Below are 22,040 nucleotides of genomic sequence, written 5' to 3'. Positions count from 1 at the left end.
TGTGCTGAGAGAATCCAACTTAGTTTCGCTCTTCATTTCCACACAGCTGTACTACAAAGCATCTGCATTTTGCTTTTTTTTCTTTTTCGGATGAGCTCGGGAGGCATCTTAGAGTATTCTTGGGAGTTTTCCCAGCGACAGTGAAAGAAGAAACACGAGGGAAAGTGTCAACACACACCTCCTCTTTACTGCCCTTCATCTTTTCACGGAGCTCAGATCAAACCCGTCTGACGGCCGTCGTTGACATGGTGCCGAGTGTTGTGGCAGACACCGGGGTCTGTTGTAAGAGGGAGCTCAACCTACGACCTCTGTCTGTGTCTACCGGGCACGAGGCTCCCTGCCGTGTGAAGAATGCCTTTGCTCTTTTTTCAGGGCTGCATGTATTGATGTGGTTTTAGATCATATATGTGACAGGTTTGAGTTCCATTACTTGTCTGCTTTCTGGTAGTTTTACAAAGTTCAATGTGCATTTCTGGAGCAATTAATGATTTAGAAGTTATGATCCACCTCTAAACTGCTGTATGGGATTTCAGATATCTGAAAAAAGGTGTGTGTAATCTACATCTGGAAGACATAGACTATTTGGACCAAAAGGCTTGATTATTTAACACGTTTAGATGGTAATCCCATCAGACTCCTCGAGGAGCTGAGACAACATATGATTACTCAATATACGGCGTGTTTGTCCCTGTGCTCCAAATCCCTTTAGCCCTTCAGCTGGGCTGAAATGACACGTGAATGACCGATAGCCTGCTGGCGCTCGGCCCGTTTGTACCCGTCGGTTTTCTGTAAAAGGCCAACAAATTGGAACGTCTCCCCAGTACAATGTGCCTCTCCGACTTGGTCATAATTCAGCGACAGGTCTGGGCCACAGAGGAGCTCAGAGCCTGGCGTTACAGGAGCAGAGTGGCCTGGAGCCGTTCCCTGGTGGTCTGAGCCCTGACAGTGATGTAGTGGCCACTGTTAGATGCCAGCAGGAGAGGGGGGCCATGCTCTCAGCATGGCCGTGGGACGGTGTGTGTGTGTGTGTAGAAGGAGCAGTGTGTGGTTGAATGTCCTTTCTAGTCTGTACAAGGTCTTACTCACATAAGACTAATGGCTGGTGCCGAGCTCCTCAAGTGGATGTTGCAACTTCCATAAGCCGAGCCAATACATCAGATCCGACCTACTCTTGTCACAACGGCATCACATCCACTGGTGCTGTGGCTCAACAGGGCTACAGAAAAGTGCCACGTGCTGCCTGTTTGAGAAGGAATACCAATGTATTTCTTGGCCTTATTGTTTGGTCTTTTTTTGGTCGGGGTGAAAGTTAATTTTAGAAGGTGTGAATGAAACCATCAAAGCTGTGAAAACCAACCTTTCACCGCCAACCAATACATTTCAGTACAATCTATTTGGTTTCTGTTCGCGCTAAAGCAGAATCTGGGCTGAATACTGCGAGGAGCACAACCTGGTCCTGGTATTACAAACGAAGGGTTTCAGACTGCTGGGTGAGAATACTCCCATTCTCCACTGTGTGTGGAGGAGCTGTTTCTGTATTCGGGGGCCTCAAATCAGTAATGAGTGCTTAACGTGGATGTATTAGGCAGTTGACTACATGGGCTACCTTCTTTTGCAAATCCTATAAAATATTATTGCTTATGTTACCAAATCTGTTTGTAAAGATTGCCAGGACTTGGGGAAAAAATGACACAACCGTGGTGTCTTCCTTGGGTCAGAGCGCAAATGCAAGGCTGTTGATAGTAAAGGATGATATATGGACCATCAGGACAAGATTTGATGATGTGTTCACAAAGTATTGTATTCCTCTAGAAGTATGTGGAGACGTTAGTTATTACAAAAAAGGGTCAATAAACAGGCTACGGAGCCGTATATGGTTCCTGTTCTCTGATGCTGTGGGAGCTTCATATGGAAGCACGGAGTGGATGTGGAAGAAAAGGACTTTTTTTGGGGGGGGGGTCCATCGGCTTCATATTTATTTTTTATCGGCAGTTATCATACAATGTCAGACCTGCGTGTAACTGGGAGGCATTCTAACCAACACTAAACGGTTCTGGGCTGAAAGTTGAAGGGCTCCCTCATCTTAGTATCACGTTACTATTCTTCATTTTGGAAGTATTCTGTCCACTTTATTTTAAGCTTTTTATTTTGGATTTTGTGAAAAATGCTAGATCAGCGTGAACCGTGTTTATCATAACTGAACAACTGTGTTCCCGTTTCGAGCTAGTGAATCTTTTTGGCTTCCTCAACAACCATCAATCGAATCAGCTCGTTTGGCTGTTTGTGTGTAATAAGCAAATATGTAGAGCTATCAGACTTCCGCCTTTTCTAGCACCAGATGCCACTGATGGAAAATGGAAATGATCCCTAACACAATTTTCAGAACTCTCTAAGCTTATTTGAATTGCACGTGCGAATACGATACTTTGCATCACAGTAGCCTGGATTTCTACAGCAGTAAAAGTGTTGCACTGTAACCTGTTTAAAGTGCAATTAATGGCACTTTCTAGGATGACATTTCCATATGTATGGGTAGTGAGTAGTCCTCCTGTTCCCTACTGTGTCCACACAGGATGACCGATGGGACCATGGACCATCAGCTCCAAATGACAAAAGGCTCATCCAACACCATCACTTTATGTCTTTTGTGTGTGCCCACCTCTGCTTTGTTCACAGACGTGCCCAGAGAGCGTCAGTAGGCTGTTCAAAGACAATTAGTGATCCCAAACAAAGGCCGTGAGACCCCAGGGCTGTTGACACACGGTGATCCCAATCAGTCTCTCATGAAGAGGGTTACCCAGACATACAGTACTTTAACTAATGGAGACGCAGCTAACGGAATGGCTTAACGCTGCTGAGAATTTGGAAATGCAGTTATTTTTCAAATCAAAGGGATGACAGGGTTATGCCCTGTCATTGCCGCGCGGCTCATGTCTGCTGTGCCATCTTCTTCTGATCCAAGATCCAAAATAACCATTTTTCCTCGGACCAGTTCTAAACCCATTTTAAAGACACATAATTCACTCCAGCAAACTATAATTACTCAGATTGGGATGCCGTCGAATAAGTTTGGTGCCTGAGGGGCCTCACTGTGCCTTGTATGCACCCCCCCACACACTCCCACCCCACCACCATCACCACCACCACCACCACCACCACCACACACGTGATCCTCTGCTGAGCTGGAGTGCAGATGTGCTTTAAAGCTCTGTAATCACCAGCTTGGGGCTTCTCGCCGCTCGGCACCAGTCTTTAACAGCATGTAAGCACTTACTCATTTGCCTTATAATATCATGGTAGGAAACCTTAAAAGAGAATACAGTTCATACACAGACAAGCTAAAGATTCCGTCTCTCCTGACAAAAAGGGGGAGAGAGTTTTTCGGAGCTGCTTGGTTTGGCTTTACCATCTTTTTTCTAATGTAGAAATGATCTCATTGGTTGTGGCCTGATTCAACCTGTAATCTTGCCTGTGTGAATCCGTGTGTGTCTGCGTGGGAGGGAGGCAAAGTGAGGGCTCATCCCTTTAATTTAGCCAAGTGTTAATGTACGGAGATAACTAGAGGTCTGCTGTATCAACATTGCCTCCTAGTCTTGGAGGGTAAACGCCGTGAAACTCTTTACAGCTTAAGTACCTTTTTTGCATCACACAGCATTAAGTGTATTGGCCAGTATCTTTAAAAAACTGTCTTTGACGCAGGGAATAAAGTGGTATGTGTTCTGTATCTAAGGGTTTGTGGTGTCGATCCATTGATACAAGTCTATTAACAGCTGCGCCAGATGTTAAGTTGGAGAAAAAAAGACTGGCTATTCTTCTATTCTTTATACCTTTTGGAATCCCGATGACGTTTGAAGAAAGTGCTGGAATCAGACACTGGGTTGGTGCAATACAATGTATTTTTCAAGCAAAGAATTCCACCCCAAGCTTTCTCTCTGGAGAGCAACTGATTTATTCCATTCTTTACGTAGCCTCACATCGCAGGGCTGACATTGCGTTTTGGTCTTTACCCTTTTCCACTGTTTCCTTGGATACAAAAATATTTTTGAATAACAGCCAGTTTACGTTTATCTATTGGAATCTCAGTGTATAAAACTGTTCCTTTTCATACCCGCTTTCCATAAATATCATGTTAATATCCTCTTTGCGAAATGATACATGTCTGATGTCCCCTTTCCTTTGATAACATCTTTCTAATGGAAAGCTGAACAGCTCTCCAGCACCTGCTGTGACTCCAGAAGCTTCAAGGTTGCAGAGAAATACACTTTAATCCTGACCACCTCAATTAGATGATATGTTAAACCATTAAACCAACCAAATTATATTCCCTGTAGTTTTCAGTATGTCATATATCCTTTTTTTTTTACATTTTTGATTTGTTTGACCTCTTCAAGCGCTGCTTTAAATTCTAAACGATTTCGGGAGGAACTTTTCGTTTCTTGATTCAAATGTTCTATATATGTAGTCCATTGCCCAGGGGGACATTTCCTTGTAGGTTGAGTCTTACAGAATGATTCTGCAGGTCAGGGTAGTTGCTAGGTAACTAGCTTGAGGACGTTTTGGCAGATATGATAGGGTTTAAACTACTGACCCATCGAAACAAAAAAAATCCTAACCAATGAACCTTGTTGAAATGACACATAGTCAAAATAATGAGGTTTGACAACATTACATTGCTTGATGGATGGAGAAGATGATTTATGAAAAGGAGTGATGAATGAAATGTTAAATAGATGGGGAGAGGGATTAATCTACGGTTGAATGCATGGATTGGGAGTTGGAGATGGATGGATGGATAGAAGTACGTTGTCTTATATGAAAGACGATTGATGGACCACATTTTTGAATAAATTGATGGATGAAAGAATGGATGGATAGCAGGCAATATAAAAGGTTGGATAAAGGGGTGTATCGAGAGATGGATGAATGTAAAGATAGATGCATAGTTGGATGGATGGCAAGATGGAATGAAGGAAGGGTGGAAGGAAGGATGGATGGATGGATGGTTGGATGGCTGGATGGATGGTTGGATGGCTGGATGGATGGATGATGATGTTGGCAGTCTGCCATGTGTCCAGGCATTGTTTTGACAACAAGAGCCTCGCCATGGCTTCCCTTTTGTCTTGCCTCTGTTTATTTTGCCACCTGCTACTCTGGGGGGAATGGGGTCAGCTCAACGGGAGCAGGGTCCTGTCAAACACGCTAACATGCATGCGCACACTTACACACACATACACTTCAGCAGGTTGACATAAAAACAGACACACACACAGACACATACACAAAGAGGTCAGAAGTCATTGGGTCAAAGGGTGCATGTGTATGTTTTTGATGAAGTCAGTGAGCATGTGCGGATTGAGTGCACAGCTATTTTTTTGTGCGTTGGTGGGTTGTGGAGAGAATTAGGTAGAATTCCTTGTTCAGACGGAATGTTTAAGGTTCAGTAGCTCAGCATCTCAGTTTAGAGGTCAGACGGAGCTCGTCTGTTGCTTCCACACAAGACTGTTGTGAGCAGGACATGTTCATCAGCTTTGTGCGAAAGGTGTAAACAAAGACGGGATCCACTTCGAATTTCAAAGTAAAATTGACAGCCATATATGCATGTCCAAGTACAATGTGTGATTAGTAAGTGGTTCAAGCAGTGATTCATAAGTATGCTTTTTTGTCTATATTTAAAGCTCAGAATAACAATTCCAAAAGCAAAATACCCATCCAATGAATTATTATTTGACATAATCATCATTATAATGTTTCACTATTTTTTAGCAGTATTACTTATTTAAATAAATGTGTTATTCTACGCAATGTTTTCTGCTATAAGTTAACCCTACCCACTATGTCTTCCAGCTAAATAAGACATCTCCTACCTTTTTCTTGGACATTGCTCATTTTAGGATAGAGTTAAGACTGGTTGGATTCTAGGGCAGACAGATCCGGTTGTGTTAGCCCTCTCTGTATTGTATCTTTCAAAAGCCACTTATTTTCTTTAGAAGCTGTAACTTTAAAAACAAATGGACAATGTAGAAATAGTTCCATTGCACATGTATTTTCTGTATCTTCCAGTCAGGTTTGATCCGCGTGTCTCAGGAAGAGTATTTAATTGCCCCGCTACCCCAACATCTGGCTGCACAGCACAGCTACAGCGCCCCCGATGGTCACCACCCGCATGTTGTCTACAAGCGCTCTGCGGAACACATTGTGCACCGACGATCCGGCCGCTCATCCAGCACCGGTTCCTCAACGCCCGACAACCCGTACCTTCACCATCAGCATCATCATCAGCAGACCCATCACCATGACTACGAGCGTGGAAAGCTGCACTTCTGCGGACGCCGCAAGCAATGTATGTAAGGGAACCGTACAATCCTTGTATTTCCTTTATTACCTGCACCCTTCATGAAAATGGCTGTGCTTTGCGATAAGCATCAGCTGACCTTTAATTATTTCATCATTTAGTTTAAAACAACACTGAGGTGGCACACACACCAGATAATGCCGACTCAACTTTTGGCGCAACGCAGCCCGGCGTCCTGTTGCGGCGGCCAATGAAAACCAACAATTAAAAAAGAACAAGAAAGTAAAAATAACAAAGAACAAACACTAGGATAACTAGAAAAATACACGTGCTTGCCACAACTATTTGTGTATGTTCTGACTTTGTGGATGCTCACTGTAGAAAGTTTGGTATTGTTTATTGTGAAACAAACTGCAGCTAGAAACCTCCATTGCTACCTGCTCTGAAATGAGTGAAGCTGCCTCCATGTGCGGTTGGAACTGACATAAAGATCATAAAACCACACCTCTCTCAAAAAACAGTCAGCTTGAGGGTCACGCTTCACAACATGACAGGGACACTCCTACACCGCCGCACAACCTGCATTGCCGGATCTGGTGTGAATGCACCCTACCGTCAGTGCTAGGGTCCTAATTTAAAACATGTGCTTTTATTTTGAATACACATGTGGTTAAATGCATGCAACTTGTAGATGGATAATTCAGATAATCATCTAGTTAACCCAAGCCAATCCAACTACCAACTGTAACAATGTAATTACATAATCATATATGAATGTAGACAGACTCGCCTGTGTGGATGGGATGCGATCATGTACTGGACAACCACCATACGTGCCAATACAATAAGATGTGGTGTACAGTGTAAAGCAAACTTTTTGGATTTGCTGTGGATCTTTTAGCTTTAGTGTTATGAAGTAGGTAAAAGGTAAAAAAAAAGAGAAAACACAATTATCAAGAAGTGACCATACAAGGGCCAATGAAGCACAGGAACAAACAATCTCTGATCTAGCAATATTTCATAGCATCTCTTTGCAAAAATTGAAAACATTTTCATTTTTTTACTAAGTTAGACCAATATTATCATTACTATCTTCCCGTATTGTGGTGAGAGGTAGGAAGCCGTGGTGGAAGTACATTTCCTGTCCTTTAAACCCCGGAAGTCTGTACCCTTTATCACCCGGCACGAGCCACTGCCAAGTTCCCTCTCCGCCTCTCTTGCGGTCTTCATCTCTCTCCCTCATGCTCTTTCTGCCTTTCCCCCCTTCCGTCCTTTCCTGTTTTGCCCTCCTAGACGCTCCCAAGCCTCCTGCTGAAGACAGTTTCATCATGCTCGATGACTTTGTGGTACCCGAGGCGGAAGGAGCAGGAAGGCTGAAGAGATCGCCCATTAACTCCAACAGGGTGGGGGGTCTGAACGTGGAGACGCTGGTGGTGGCGGACAGGAAGATGCTGGAGGAACACGGCAGGGACAACGTTACCACTTACGTCCTCACCGTCATGAACATGGTGAGTGGTGGGAGAAGGGAGCAACATGGGACATAGTGAGGGTTCTACTGCTCGGCTCCTCCCAGCAGGAGGACCAATAGAACCATTCTAGTCTCAACTCTCGTAATAACATGAGCGGTGAAGACAATTTGTCTCTTTTGCAGGTTTCCAGCCTTTTCAAAGATGGCACTATTGGGACGGACATCAACATTGTAGTGGTGAGCTTGTTGCTACTGGAACAGGACCCGGTGAGTTGACTGATACTAAAAATCCCACCTAAATATGTTGTTTTGCTGTTATTACCGGCGATGGATTGATTCACTCTGACTCTGTATCTAATTTTTTTTCCTAGCTGGGCTTGACCATCAACCACCATGCTGACCAGTCCCTCAACAGTTTCTGTCAATGGCAGTCAGGTCTGGTGGGGAAAGGTGGGAAACGGCACGACCATGCTGTTCTCCTCACTGGATTGGACATCTGTTCCTGGAAGAATGAGCCATGTGACACCCTGGGTAAGACAGCTAACCATTAGCAGGACAACGACGGCGTTCTGTGAGACGTGGGAGCTGTCTTCAACAGTCCTCAGCTGTCTCGCGCTGGCGACTTCCCACAATCCATTGCTATTGCTAGTCATGTTGTGCATTTTGGGCATGTCGAAGGGGGAAGAGGTGATACTGAGGGTGTGGACATTCGAACAAGGCTACATTTTATTGGGAGTGTTTCTAACCCTGTCGTAAAGCCGAGTATGTGTGATTGCAGATAGTGACAGGCAAGAAATCGGAGGAGGTGTGACATGCAACAAAGGCAAACATCACCTCGACTAACTGTCACAGCTCCTTGTCAAGTATCCTGCCACGGTAGTCTGTCAAATCCGTGTGAAAAACAACCAAACGTGTCGAACGCAGAGGTCTCGGTCGGCAAAGTACAACAAAAAGACAAACCAATGCGGACCAAGGATCGGGCTTAACCCGCCTGAAGTGACCAGCATTGCACTTTAGGATGGGCTTGTGTTCAGTGCATGACCACATCTTTACGCCTGTTGGAACAAAAGGCAGCTGAACCAACATCAACGCAGCCAACTAAGCTTGACTAATACCATAATCATATTGCTTTCACACCACTTGTTGTTGCTAATCTCATAGCAGCTCCGTCTCTCATTAACTGTATGAGGTAGGAAGACAAAAAGTGGAAAGGTGACTCAGTATTAGAGGCATTTATTAGCTGTATGTTTTTAATGTTCAACATCTGGATATTTATCAACCATGTGTTGATATTTTTACCGTACGTGCTCTTATATCTTGGGTCCGTTGGGGGGGGGGGGCTTCATCCAGAGAAGAGGTGAGAAAAACCCCACAGAACACAGAGCATTTTCATCAGCTTGTCTTGTTCCTCCAATAAACCAAGCGGCCATCAAAGTCTAAGAACAGAAAGGCTTTTGATGTTGCAGCTGGTGTGAAATCTCCCGCCACGCATTTATGTACGCGATATGCAAATATGACAGACATTTGTTGTCTGCCAAATGTGTCAGACTTTCTAACGGAAAGAATGTGCTCGGTTGCACCGCAGGGGAAGGGACAGCAGGATGTGATGGTTTGATGTTTGGTTTTGTTCGGCTTTTGAAGCGGTTCGTACCAACAAAGTGTTTACGCAGATATTTTCCTCTGCTATTGGGCTCCTCGTCCGCACGTTTGAAGTCATTGAAAGAGATATTTCTGAAAAGAAAAGCGTTACTTTGTACCCGCGCGGACATGTAGGACGGAGTTTTTGGTAAACAAAGACGTCCTCTCCCCAATTAGCGTGCCTTAAAAGGAGCAGAGTCCATCCATCCATCCATTGTCAAACCGCTTATCCTGCACACAGGGTCGCGGGGGGGCTGGAGTCCATCCCAGCCAACTTCGGGCGATAGACAGGGTACATCCTGGATTGGTCGCCAGCCAATCGCAGGGCTACACAGAGACATACAACCATTCACACTCACATTCACATTCACACACCTACGGGCAATTTAAAGTCCCCAATTAACCTGATCCCCAGAGCATGTCTTTGGACTGTGGGAGGAAGCCGGAGAACCCGGAGAGAACCCACACAGACACGGGGAGAACATGCAGACTCCACACAGAAAGGCCACTGGGTGGAATCGAACCCAGGACCTTCTTGCTGTGAGGCAACAGTGCTAACCACCACGCCACCGTGCCGCCCAAAAGGAGCAGAGTGCACGATTTAAAGATGTATCTCTGCACCATCCGAACACCTTTTTTGCTGTCACTCCTACTTTTTCAATGCAGGTTTTGCCCCAATCAGCGGGATGTGCAGCAAGTACAGGAGTTGTACCATCAACGAGGATACAGGACTGGGCTTGGCCTTCACCATCGCTCACGAGTCTGGACACAAGTAGGACAAAATCCTCTTCGTTGTCGGACCACACAGCTCAAAGCAGATGAAACTTTGTCGGCCATTAATGTAATCCTAGAGCGGTACAGTATACCACTCATAATATCGCCGCTGTGAGTGGTTGTAATGAATGTATGTTTAATAAAATAAACACACAGTCTAACTTAGAGCAACAAACATTCTGTGGATTCGGAGCATTACGTCACCCACCCCATGACGCTTTATGAGAGAATAATGGAAACTGTCTCTGCTCCCATAACTCAGTGTTTGTTTCCATAAAACTCTTAATAATTCTGACAATATGTCAGAATATCTATAAGATGCACAAGATAAGACTCAAGGCCAAAAACTGTGGATGAATTAACAAGGAAGTGAGTGCTAAACATGTCGCAGTGATTAACGAGCAAGTTAGCATCAGCAAGCATGAGGGATTTTCTGAGGATTATTTAATTACATCGTGTGGCTAAACGATGACATCTGCTTGATCTAAAAAATGAATAACCGTCATGCTCTTTCCGTTTGAAAACGCAAACCTCTCCTCACGAGGAACACATTTCTAACCTATTAACCTCCGTGGTTCTTTTCTTTCTTTTTTTAAAATCCAGTTTCGGTATGATCCATGACGGCGAGGGGAACCCTTGTCGCAAGACCGAAGGCAACATTATGTCCCCAACTCTGGCTGGAAACAACGGGGTCTTCTCCTGGTCCACCTGCAGTCGGCAGTACCTCAGCCGCTTCCTCGGGTAGACCTCATGGCCTCGTCCAAGTGCACAAACACTTTCAGCGTTGCCAGTCCGGTCGCTGTTTGTTTCTCGCTGACTGACACGGTTGATTTGCTGTGTTCACCAGAACAGCCCAGGCATCCTGTCTGGTGGACGAGCCCAAGCAGATCGGTCAGTACAAGTACCCCGAACAGCTTCCCGGGCAGCTGTACAACGCAGACACGCAGTGCAAGTGGCAGTTCGGCTCCAAGGCCAAACTGTGCAGCCTGGATTTTGTCAAGGTGAGATCTTTTTTTTAAAGTACGGAACAACGTGCATCGGCCGTTGGATGCGCCTCACAAGCAATTTCAGTGCCTCCCGCACAGGTTTTAGAGGTTCTCAGCTAATCGTAATTCTCAATTGATATTTTGCGCTCTGCTCATTGGCTAAGGAAGCTGTCGCTCTTTTCTGCGTGGGATTAGTCGGATCCAATAGGAGCAGGATCAAAAAACAAGTGATTGAACCATGCGATTCGGATGGACTTTTGAGGATTTGGGCCGTAAGGCCTGTACAAAAGCCTCCTTCTAGAGTAGTTTTCAGTACTCTACCAACGTGAGACCTCCCATAATTACTGTCCACACACTGGGCTGTCACTTAAGTGTTATTACCCTGGTTCCTCCATGTTTTATCGGACCTGTAGGGCTGTTGGTGATTTTCTTTTTTTTAGGTGATTCTCCAAATTCCTCCGCTTGTTTTTGTGGTATATTGATTTATTTCTTCGGCAGTAACATACAAACAGATATTTATCAGAACACTCACAGGGGTTCCCCTTAATCCAGACAGATAAAGGAGTTCCAGAGATTACACTTTTTATCATGGGCGTGCCATTTTCGACAGCAGAGGCCATGAAACAGGCCAGGGGCCCTGAATGTTAAAGCGGGGTGTTCTCTAAGTCTCTGTTTTGAGAAAGTTTGCCAGCAGGTCATACAATCCAACAAAGACACTATACACCAAAGCAAGAGGAGCAAAGAAAAGACAAAGGATGCTTCCTAAAAGCGGATCATTAAACTAATCCTGTATTGTGCAGTGACAAAGAAGCCGATCCACAGCAGTATATGTGAATCGTCCTGGTTTTACACGGACCCCAACATTCCTAAACAAAGGGTCATTCATGTGTCCCTTTGCGTAAAATAAGGCTCCCCAGACGAGATGGAGCACCCGGATCACACAGGGGCTGCGATTGTCTGCTTTCCAGCGCTAATGGTGCAGTGCTTAATTGGCACTTTATTAATTAGCATGATCTTTGCACAACAACCCCGAACCCCCCACATTCGACCCACCTTTCCAAATGCATTCTACAAATTGAATGGGGGAACCTCAGCCTATACCCCACCCCGCCCACCACCCCGAAGCCTCGTCGTTTGAGCCTTTTTGTTGCCTGCATTCAGTGTTGTTTATTCACATGTAAATCGTGTTTTAAATACTACGGGGTAGCCTACAGCTTTAATTGCTGGGAAATCGACTTTGCCAAATCGTATATATAATGGATTTGCACGCACTTCAGTGCCTGGGCTATTCAGGGTTTCTCCAAATCCACTGCTATGTTTCCCTAACAGAAGATCAAATACTTCTTCATTTGGGCAGAAGTCAGCGGGTGGTAAATGAACCTACACGCTGATTAGCAGATTCAGGGTTGCCTTTCACAGTTGTTGTTTTTTGTCCCTGATAGGCTCATGTAGAATGATTTTCAGCCTGCGGGTATGGCTGTCAATCAGCTGCTCGGCGTCAGAGAATGAGGACAAAGACTCTAACACACACACCGGAGCGGCCTCCATTCTGGCCTCCCTCTTGTTGTCAGTCGCAGTTGGGCGGGTTGCCAGACTCTGCCGCCGGTCTCCCGACCCCCTGCTCTCCCTCCGCGCTCGCCCGCCCGCTCTCTCTCGGCATTGTTGGGTCAGATGACACATGCAGTTAAAGGCCGTTTCATTAAAAAAGTACAGTGATTCGATTTGACACCGAGGCTTTGTGGAGAGGCTTATCCTTGGCGGGGGCTTATTGACCAGCGTGATGGTGGTCCTGGCAGGAGGCAGGTGCTGGCGGGTCGAGGAGGAGGAGAGAGGGGAGGAAGACGAAGCCAAAAGGCTGTCAGTGTACGGGCAGAAAGAGAACTGATGACAGTGAAAAAAAGCCTGTCTCTGATTGACAACTCATACTGTGTGTGTGTGTGTGTGTGTGTGTGTGCTTTTTTGACTTGTCTGACAGGACATCTGCAAGTCCCTGTGGTGTCATCGCACGGGGCACCGGTGCGAGACCAAGTACATGCCCGCTGCAGAGGGCACCGGCTGTGGACCCAACATGGTGAGGAGAGCGTGCACACAGAAATGAACATGCTCGACAGAAGATACACACACGCAGCCCGACGTAGCATTTCCAGCGGAGGACACATGATGGAGACGCTTCGTTGAAGCGTTTCCAGAGAAGGAAATAAGGTGGGGCACACACTTGGATGCCCCTGCGGTAGATAAAAAAACATGAAAAGTGCCTTTTTTATACATTTTCTACCATTTACATACGAACAAACAGGCAAATAAATGAGTGGAAAAAATTATTCTCAAAATGTTCATGTGTTTTTACAACCTGGAAAACTATTAATAATCATACGGTAGTGATAGTGATAGTGAGTGAATGACTTCTTCCTCCGTTGGAAATCATTCACCACAGTTTACAGTCCAACTCACTTTAATGCGATGAGCTTGCTGGGGGTCCACACATCTTTCCTGTATAATGACAGATTATCGCCGACATTTTGGGGGCTTAGATGAATCAGCCTCTGATGTCCAGATGTCACGCTGCTTTGGACGGATTCGATTTCAGTGAGTGAAGTGTTAAAATAACTGTTAGAAAGGATGTCTGGGAGCATAACAGCCAAGTAGAAATGAATTGCAAGTTCAAGTATTCAAACTTCCAGTAAGCCAAAGTAAATCTTGGCTTAGAAAGGTGGAGCCGACAGCCTCTGTGCCTGCTCGTCCCCGCAGAAGAGTTCTTACGTCCCCGAGCTGGACGGGGAACAGCCGTATCCCTTCACACAATGGAAAGATGATATTTAGTGAGACAGAGAGGTGATGATGTGTTTGAGCGCAGGGCTTGGCTCGGATGGCCCGGGTGTGGCGCATGTGTGTGTGTCCGTCGGTTTTGGCTGCAGCTATTCAGTGTGTGTGTCCAGGTGTGGTGCCGGGCATTTGTCCAAACCAGGAAACCCGGCCGAGAAACCCGGGACCGACTCTCAAGTTCTGATAAGAGCGATTTCTGTGTGTCTCTTTTTTCTCCAGTGGTGCCGAAGGGGTCAGTGCGTTAAATACGGGGAGCACGGCCCTCGGGCGGTCCACGGCCAGTGGACGGCGTGGTCCCAGTGGTCGGACTGCTCCAGGACCTGTGGAGGAGGGGTCATGTACAGGGAGCGCTCCTGCACGAGCCCGAGGTACACATGCATGGACACGCTCACCTGATTCATACGCTCCTTGTTACTGCTAACCGCTGGCCAACAGATGGCAAAGGGCTTCACTTGTTCACGTAACTGCATTTACGATGAAAAACAGGAGATTGGGCCCAAAAGCAATTCTTGAAAGCCCCGTGTCCCAAAATACTTTCTCTCTGAACACCTGACAGCGCCGTCTGCCAGGTACCTGTCAGCACAGGGAAGCAAACACACACTCTACATACAGGCACACACACACACACACACACACACACACACACACACACACACACCAGCGCCACATAACGGCCCTCTTCTGTCAAAATGATAGTCCGGACAGACAGACGCACTGACTAGACAGTGTCCCCGCGCTCCACACGAGGACAACCTCCCGATTCCGTGCTCTTTTCCTCTTGCAAGCTGGCGAGACGGTCAGCAAACGTCAACTTTAGCTGCACACTCTCATAAAACGTAATCCCAGAGCGCACATCTCATGGTTATAGCTGCGTGCACGTTATTACAGGCACGTGAGGGATCCTCAAGTTTACTGCTGTTTCCTAAATCCCTCAGAACAATCTGCAGATTTATGGATGGTTTTAGCCGATATTACACTTTTAATACAACCCATTTCTAAATTTATTAGAAATGAGAAGTAAATCAAATTGTGTGCGAATGCCATGAACAACTGATTGTTTTGGCCTGCAGAAGTCAACCAGTGCCAGCAGCACAGACCCTTCCAACGAAATGAGCAGGATGTCTGCAATGGTATTCATGCCATTGCAGCCCTTCATACCTTTTTATGTGTAGCGTGTGTAATTCATAATCCGTCTTGCAAAGCACACTAACATTATGTTGTTGCTTCGCTTCAAATGTCTATCTATGTGCTAGTATTTTTTTCTCTACGGGAACTAAAAAAAACAGTTAAATTATTTCCCCATCCCAGTCATAACTTTTACAATTTTATTTTTTTATTTTTACCTTCAAAGGCTGACCAACAGGAAACAAAGTCAACACAGATCACTTAAAGGCACTCCTGATATTTCATATTTAAAACCAAGGAGAAATTAATGTTTAATGCTTTTAACGCTTTAATGCTTAATTAATGATTGAACACAGGTGCACACACACACACTTCTGTCTGAACTCAGCGTCTCCAGCGTCCCCTCTTCCCTGTGTGTGTGACTAGGCCGGTCACGATAATCAATATATTGACTTATCGCACCGTATATGGAAATTAACGCGATCATTTTTGGTGCTGCGATATATTATATTCATTTTTACATAAAAAGGTGTGAACCGGTGAACACATTTTCTCTGCACATTGCACCGAGCACGATGCATCGTCCTGCTCCGTGTCCTCTGCACTTGTTAACAAAAGGTGTATTTATTATTTGTTTGTATTATTAATTTAGGATATTTTTTTCACATTCTGATTCCAAAGTCTAAATATTATGAAGAATTAACCGCTGTTAGCGTACTTGCATTATTATGCTATTATATTGTCATTATCTAATCAGTGGCATAAACTGGTTTGAAAATGAGTCTAAATAATATTGTTGACCCAATAAATTCTGGTGCAATATATTGTACCACAAAAAGTAGTTATTGTGACAGCCCCATGTGTGACACTGGTTTGGTGTGAGAGCAAAGCTGTGCTTTGAGGCCCAACTGTCAATGGATGAGGCCTATTACTGTGCGACTGTGGGTGAGTGGGGAGCACGGTCGTCCTCCAATCAGAGGGTTGTCGGTTCGATCCCAGGCTCTGCTGACCCGCATGTCGATGTGTCCTTGGGCAAAACACTTAACCAGACATTGCTCCTGTAGCTGCGACTATCACAACTCAGACAGAGACCCAAACGCAGATGTGAGGAATATTAAATGTCTTTTAATGAAGAGGAATTCGGGCAGGCAGTGTCGTTGTCAGAGGCAGGCCGGAGTTCGGTACACAGGAGGTCGGAGGTACAGAGGTGGCAGGCAGTGTCGTTGTCGGAGGCAGGCAGGGGTCAGTACACGGGGAATCTCTAGAATCGACTGGAAACTACGGGGATACAACGCTGGTAAGACCTGGTGAAACACACAAGGCAAACTGGCAACAAGAACAGGGAGAAGACACAGGTTATATGCCCAAGGGATAATTGACAAACAGGGAACACCTGGTGTGGGAGGAGACAGGGGAAAAACAGGTGAACACAGGTGAACACAATTAGGGCGTGACAGCGACTAGTGTGTGGATGTTAGTTACTGATGTGAATGGGTGATTGATGTCATGTAGTGTTAAAGCGCTTTGAGTGGTCAGAAGACTAGAAAAGCGCTATACAAGTACAGTCCATTTACCATTTACAGGACTACATACGACCCATTTGGACCTCATGCCTCAATTTGTGGCCGGATGCTGAGCCATCCAATGAGCAAGTGGAGATTGACATGCCCCAATTAGACCCAATTACACTTGTGTCAGGCACTTTATTTCATGAACTATATACAATTCAAACAAGATATATATAAAACTGATATTTTCAATGCTTTAGTTGTTATTTTATCCTATAATTACGCTTCAACTGACCTCGGTCAAAAAAGGGTTTCAGCTTTTCTAACTCCCACAACCCCCATTGTTTATACACTTATTACTCCAACTGCTAATGTTCACACTTTAACTTTCAGCATCTTTCCGTTTATACATTATGAACTTGCACCAATTTCTTTCAACTGACTCCAGGCCCATTCGATAGATGTAACTTCTTTCAGCACTTTTACTCTTCTACTTCTTCAACTTGACTCAAGGCTTCCGTTCATAGTTACACTTTGAACTGAACTTAAACCAAATGTTGAACATATTTCATCACTTCCATTTAAACTTCTCTTACTGACTAAATTGAGTGCCGCTTCAACTACGACTTGAACCTATTTCAGTTTTTCAGCTATTTCCAATGTCAAATCCCTTTTTACTGCGTTCCACTGGCTTCATCGCTGCTTACTTAGACACTGATTCCGTCCGTCAGTCCACTCGTCTCTTAAGCCTCAAAGACCAAAAGGGTGCGATGCACACTACCAGAACTAGCAGACCAAAACGGCCCAAAGAGTCCTTTAAACCAGGTTAGCTGTCAACTTCATTTATAATTCCTGTGGCACTAAAGAGCCTTTTGTAGCAGCAGCTGCTTCAAAACGGGTTGGTGCTGCCAAACGGAGAGTTTCGGGGTCAGTGGGACAGAGAGGGGATGGAAAGACGGGGAGGGCTAAATATTAAGTCTAACAATTGGCGATACCATTTCCGAAACACGCAATGGGTCAACTGGCTGCCAGATCCCATAAACATGTGGAGACAGCAGAATTAGTTTGGTGAATGTCTCGTGGCATCTCTTCACTATCCTCAACCCACTCGGCCACCCGAAGACGCTCACGTACCCCCGAGTCACGTCTTAGTGTTTGTCCGTGGTAATCCCTGCGATTACTCTTTGCAGGGCACTTAATCTGGGCAGAACAAGAAGGATTAGCCCGACTGCCTGTACACTATGGGCGCTACGACCCGATGACACAATGGAGACACATAGTTTCTTGTCAGACGTGCAGTACGTGTAGATGAATCCATGTCTCTAAAGGTCTGTCAAAATCGTATAGAAGTTGACCAGACCAACGTTTTCACATCTGCCCCACAATAAAATCATCACTGGGCAGCAACAGTCTTAAAATGCGTTTAATTTGATTTGGCACAAACTCGAGTAAAAGAGTTCTACCGCGTCACCCGTTTAAAGCCGAAGCCTCTACGAGTTGCTCCCGGACGGAAAATGAGTCTTCTTTCCCTCCATCCCTCCTCTTCCCTGTAGACCACCTGCCAGATCAAACACAGTCAACCTAATCCTCACCAACAAGCCCGGGAGATTAGGTTCACCATCTTGACCTGGTTTTGTTGGAAGGACATTCTGTCGCACACACTCCATTTGAAGCGAGCGGGGGTGTTTGATGAGGGGGCGATTGTTGGGGTAGCTGCACCCTCTAGACTTGTAAAAGAGATGTGCTTAGCCCGTGGCAGAGCAGCGGAATCAGGATCCATTTAGGAAGTTATGTGAGGGGCGGGGAAGGGAGATGGTGACCTCGGACTTTAAAGTCTCGGCTTCTGTCGCCGGGCAGATTTACCGCCCTCCCTGGGCATTTAAGCGTCCTTAAGAGCTCCGAGGGCTGCGTGGGGGCTGCGATTTAGATTTAGAAGAGGAATGAATACAACAAAATTTTACATATCTGGTTTATATGTTGATGGATTTTCAGTTCAAATGATAATGGAAAGCAGAGAAAGACAAAGAAGAAAAGGAGGTCAAGAAAACAGGAGGGTTTCAAAGCTCGGGGAGGCCCGTCCATAATCCAGGAATTGAATTTAACTTTCTCAAGTTAATGGTCCTTGATCCGTGCTGGGCTCTGATCAGAAGTCCTTGGCTGATATACAGCGTAGTCCCCCACTGGCCTGCCGTAAGCACATTCGCATGTGGGGTGAATTTGTCTGCAGCTAAGTCTTAATGTGATCAAGCCTGTACACAAACCTGGGCCAAATCCCCCTCTCACCAAAGGAAACAAGATTGGCACCGAGCAGATTTACACACACACACACACACGCACACACACACACGCACCTTGATGAGCTCCATCCCTCTTGGCAGCGAGGAAGCTGTTTGAGTGAGTCCAGGTCTGAATGGAGGGGATGAACAGTCTGCGTTAAATACAAATATAGTGAAACAACATGCAGTTTGGCTTCTGATTGTTGCTGTCGTTCGTTTGATTCAGGCGTGTTTAGCACTGTTGCGTTGGTGCAAGAAATCTAAAATAAATAGAGCAAACTCCTGCTGGTGTTAACCGTGTAATGCTTTTTGAGTTCCTTTTCCAAAGTGGTTCATTACACTGCACCACTTACTGAATTGTTTTTATTGGACATGTTTGATCAGCATGGTTCCCCAGTCTCCGACCACTTTGGTAAATAGCTAAACTCAATTTTCTCAGCAGGTTGTTGTGCTGGAATGCTCAGCATGAGTCTCAAAAGCCTGAGAAGTCAGACACGGCATCCTTATGTACGCTAGATGTCCAGGCTCTTGTAGTGAATGCTTTCATCCCTTTTAGATACATATTAAAGCTCCATTACGTGTTTATTTTCTGTATCGGCTGTTTTTATTAAGAAGCAGTAATTGTGTGGAAACTTCTTTTCAAAAGTCCCATGAAACCAACATTATGTGTAGTCCTGTTTAATACTATACTATATACATTGAATGAGATGGAATCATTGGAGTCATATTTTTTCATGGATGACAGGAAATGTAACAGAGAAACTTAAATGTTCCTAATTTTGTTTCTTTTGTCTTCTCAGTCACAATGATTTGGAGATGTAAAAGTGTCCCTTTGCACCTTCAAGATGCTCTTTTCTTATCAATATCAACTTTACATTTTGTTTTTAAGAAAAAATATATACATCTGACAATCTTGACATAAAATAGTTTGTTGTTCACTTATTAAACGATGAGTGAGTGCTGGGGGAGTACGGGGGGAGGAGGGGGGGGGGTTCCCATCTCGGGGTCGTCCAATCGACGGCCAACGCGAGAGCTGTGTCAGGTGATTGTGAAGCAGTTGGGATCAGGACCTCTAAATGGGAGGTGCTGGAACTGTTGCCCCACTGACCCGACCCCAGATAAGCAGTTGAAGAAGAGATTCACAAATCCGTGAGAAATATTGATCACTTTGAAGCACAGGGAATCAAGTCCTCGGGCGGAGAGGCGTTTATCCAACTTGTGAGATGAATGGCGTTAGAAAATGTGTCCAAAAGTTTGACTGGTACATTAAATGTAGCGCTACTAGTGGTCAACATGCAAACGCCTGCATCTGGAGATGCATAGATCCATATGAAATATGTAGTGTAAATAGTAAAGACACTAGTAAGTTCATCGCCCATGTGCATTGTGGGTGTGGTTCCCTCAGCTTGCTTCACCTTCTCTGCACAGCAGCGTGGCATCAGGGAACTTTTTATTTAGTGCTGTATTGATCTGCGATTTCACTTTTTTGACACATGAGTTTAAACATTTTCTTCTTCTGTTCTTTCTTGTGTGTCACGCAGGCCACAAAACAATGGTAAATTTTGTTCGGGCTCCAGCCGCCTCAACCAACTGTGTAACACTCGGCCGTGTCCTCCTAAGTCTGTGGGCTTTCGGGCCCAGCAGTGTGCAGAGTACAACAGCAAGCCCTTCAGGGGCTGGTACTACAAGTGGAAGCCCTACACCAAAGTGGACGGTAAGCTGACCCAACGAGTACAAAGTCGGTTCTGTCTTGTGGTTCATTGCATCATTTGCCCGCAGGTTGTTTTGGTGCTTTTTTTCTTCTCTCGTCTTGCACTGTTGAGAGATGTTTTTGTGTAATTATTTATTCTCTATTGTAAAAAGACACCGTAGCCAAGGATTATGAAGACAATTTCAGATTCCTCAGTGCAAGCCTTTTCTCTCCTTAATTCCGCAGATCTTTTCACTGTAAACCCCGTTCTACCTGAGGAATTATTATTTTTTCATGAAGTGGTTCTGTAATGCCAACCGCTGTTTACTGCGCCAATGATTAGGGCTAAAAAGCTGGAGGAAACTATCACTGTGTAATGTGCAGGGGGAGACGTGTAGCCACCTGCACCCTCTGACACAGTGGGGATGGATTTAAATAGGAAGCCTACGGGCCAGCTTTGTTACACAGAGCGAGGGAGAGAGAGCCGTCGGCTTGGCCGTCGTCCCGGCCCTGTTTAAGCTCTTGATGAATGCGAGGTGATGTAGAGAGGAACGTATTCCGAGCTGCCTTCTGGGACCGCGGGCCAAGTCACCTTCACCGTCATTTATTTGAATCAAAGACTGCTGCAGCGGCTTGTCTGGGATAACTAATTTGAACCACATAATAAAACTGCAGCCGCACATGAACGCCCCTGGGTGCATTCATATTCAGCTCCTGTCCTATCCAATTCATCTTTATTAGGAGTTGCGCACACTATGTGTGTAAACGGTTGCCGCACAGTAGCAACTCTCAACGTTTACCAAGTCATAGAAGATCGTGTGAAAACCCGGAAGTTGCATTTCCTCCTTATGGACCGTTGCGTTTGTCTGTCGGTTCTCCGTTCAGACGAAGACATCTGTAAGCTGTACTGCATTGCGGAAGACTACGACTTTTTCTTCGCCATGTCCGGCAAGGTGAAGGACGGCACCTCCTGCTCGGAGCACAAAGGAGACATCTGCATCGACGGAGTGTGTGAGGTACACCGTCTGGATGGATCCCCTGTGCTGCTCAGTGAAACCTTCACGTCCCGTCACCCTCGGCTTCGCCTATCCGCTGATACAAAGGAGGGTTCAGATATCAGCGTTTGATTAAAAATATCACGCTCCAGTTAATCAGCGCTTTCCTCACCAGCCTTTTTAAACCAAAACCGATAACAAGTAAATAAATGGATGCTTTATATGAAACAAAGCCGTCATGATTTCCATACCAGCAGCCGAAGGCAGCTCAACATAATTATTATTATTACAATTGTGTTATCATTATTTATTAATGTAATTAATAAACGGTAATGAGAAAATATCCCTGAAGTTATTTCAGTATTTTTTCAGTTTGTCTTTCTTTGAACAAACTTTGAATCTCAAATTTATAGCTATAAATTAAATTTTAAATCTATAAATTTTATATTTTCTCTGCACACAATC

General features: G+C 45.1%; 1 protein-coding gene across 2 annotated transcripts in view; it reads left to right on the top strand.

The window, feature by feature from the left end:
* The window catches only part of adamts18 (ADAM metallopeptidase with thrombospondin type 1 motif, 18), a 46,702-nt gene that overhangs the window by 5,756 nt on the left and 18,906 nt on the right, over positions 1-22,040 (top strand). The window contains exons 4-14 of one of the 2 annotated variants that reach the window (XM_040167666.2): positions 6,061-6,340; positions 7,586-7,800; positions 7,944-8,027; positions 8,132-8,291; positions 10,065-10,170; positions 10,776-10,913; positions 11,020-11,173; positions 13,134-13,229; positions 14,201-14,349; positions 20,432-20,604; positions 21,466-21,596. In XM_040167666.2, coding sequence (XP_040023600.2) covers positions 6,061-6,340; positions 7,586-7,800; positions 7,944-8,027; positions 8,132-8,291; positions 10,065-10,170; positions 10,776-10,913; positions 11,020-11,173; positions 13,134-13,229; positions 14,201-14,349; positions 20,432-20,604; positions 21,466-21,596 — 1,686 coding nt within the window. Of the gene's footprint in view, positions 1-6,060; positions 6,345-7,585; positions 7,801-7,943; positions 8,028-8,131; positions 8,292-10,064; positions 10,171-10,775; positions 10,914-11,019; positions 11,174-13,133; positions 13,230-14,200; positions 14,350-20,431; positions 20,605-21,465; positions 21,597-22,040 lie in introns of both variants that reach the window. The other variant, XM_078085274.1, reaches the window with a different exon arrangement.

Source organism: Gasterosteus aculeatus, chromosome 12 (genome assembly GCF_964276395.1).
Source record: "Gasterosteus aculeatus chromosome 12, fGasAcu3.hap1.1, whole genome shotgun sequence".
NCBI lineage: Eukaryota > Metazoa > Chordata > Actinopteri > Perciformes > Gasterosteidae > Gasterosteus > Gasterosteus aculeatus.
Note: the sequence above shows the minus strand (reverse complement) of the source record. Positions and strands in the feature narration are given on the sequence as shown.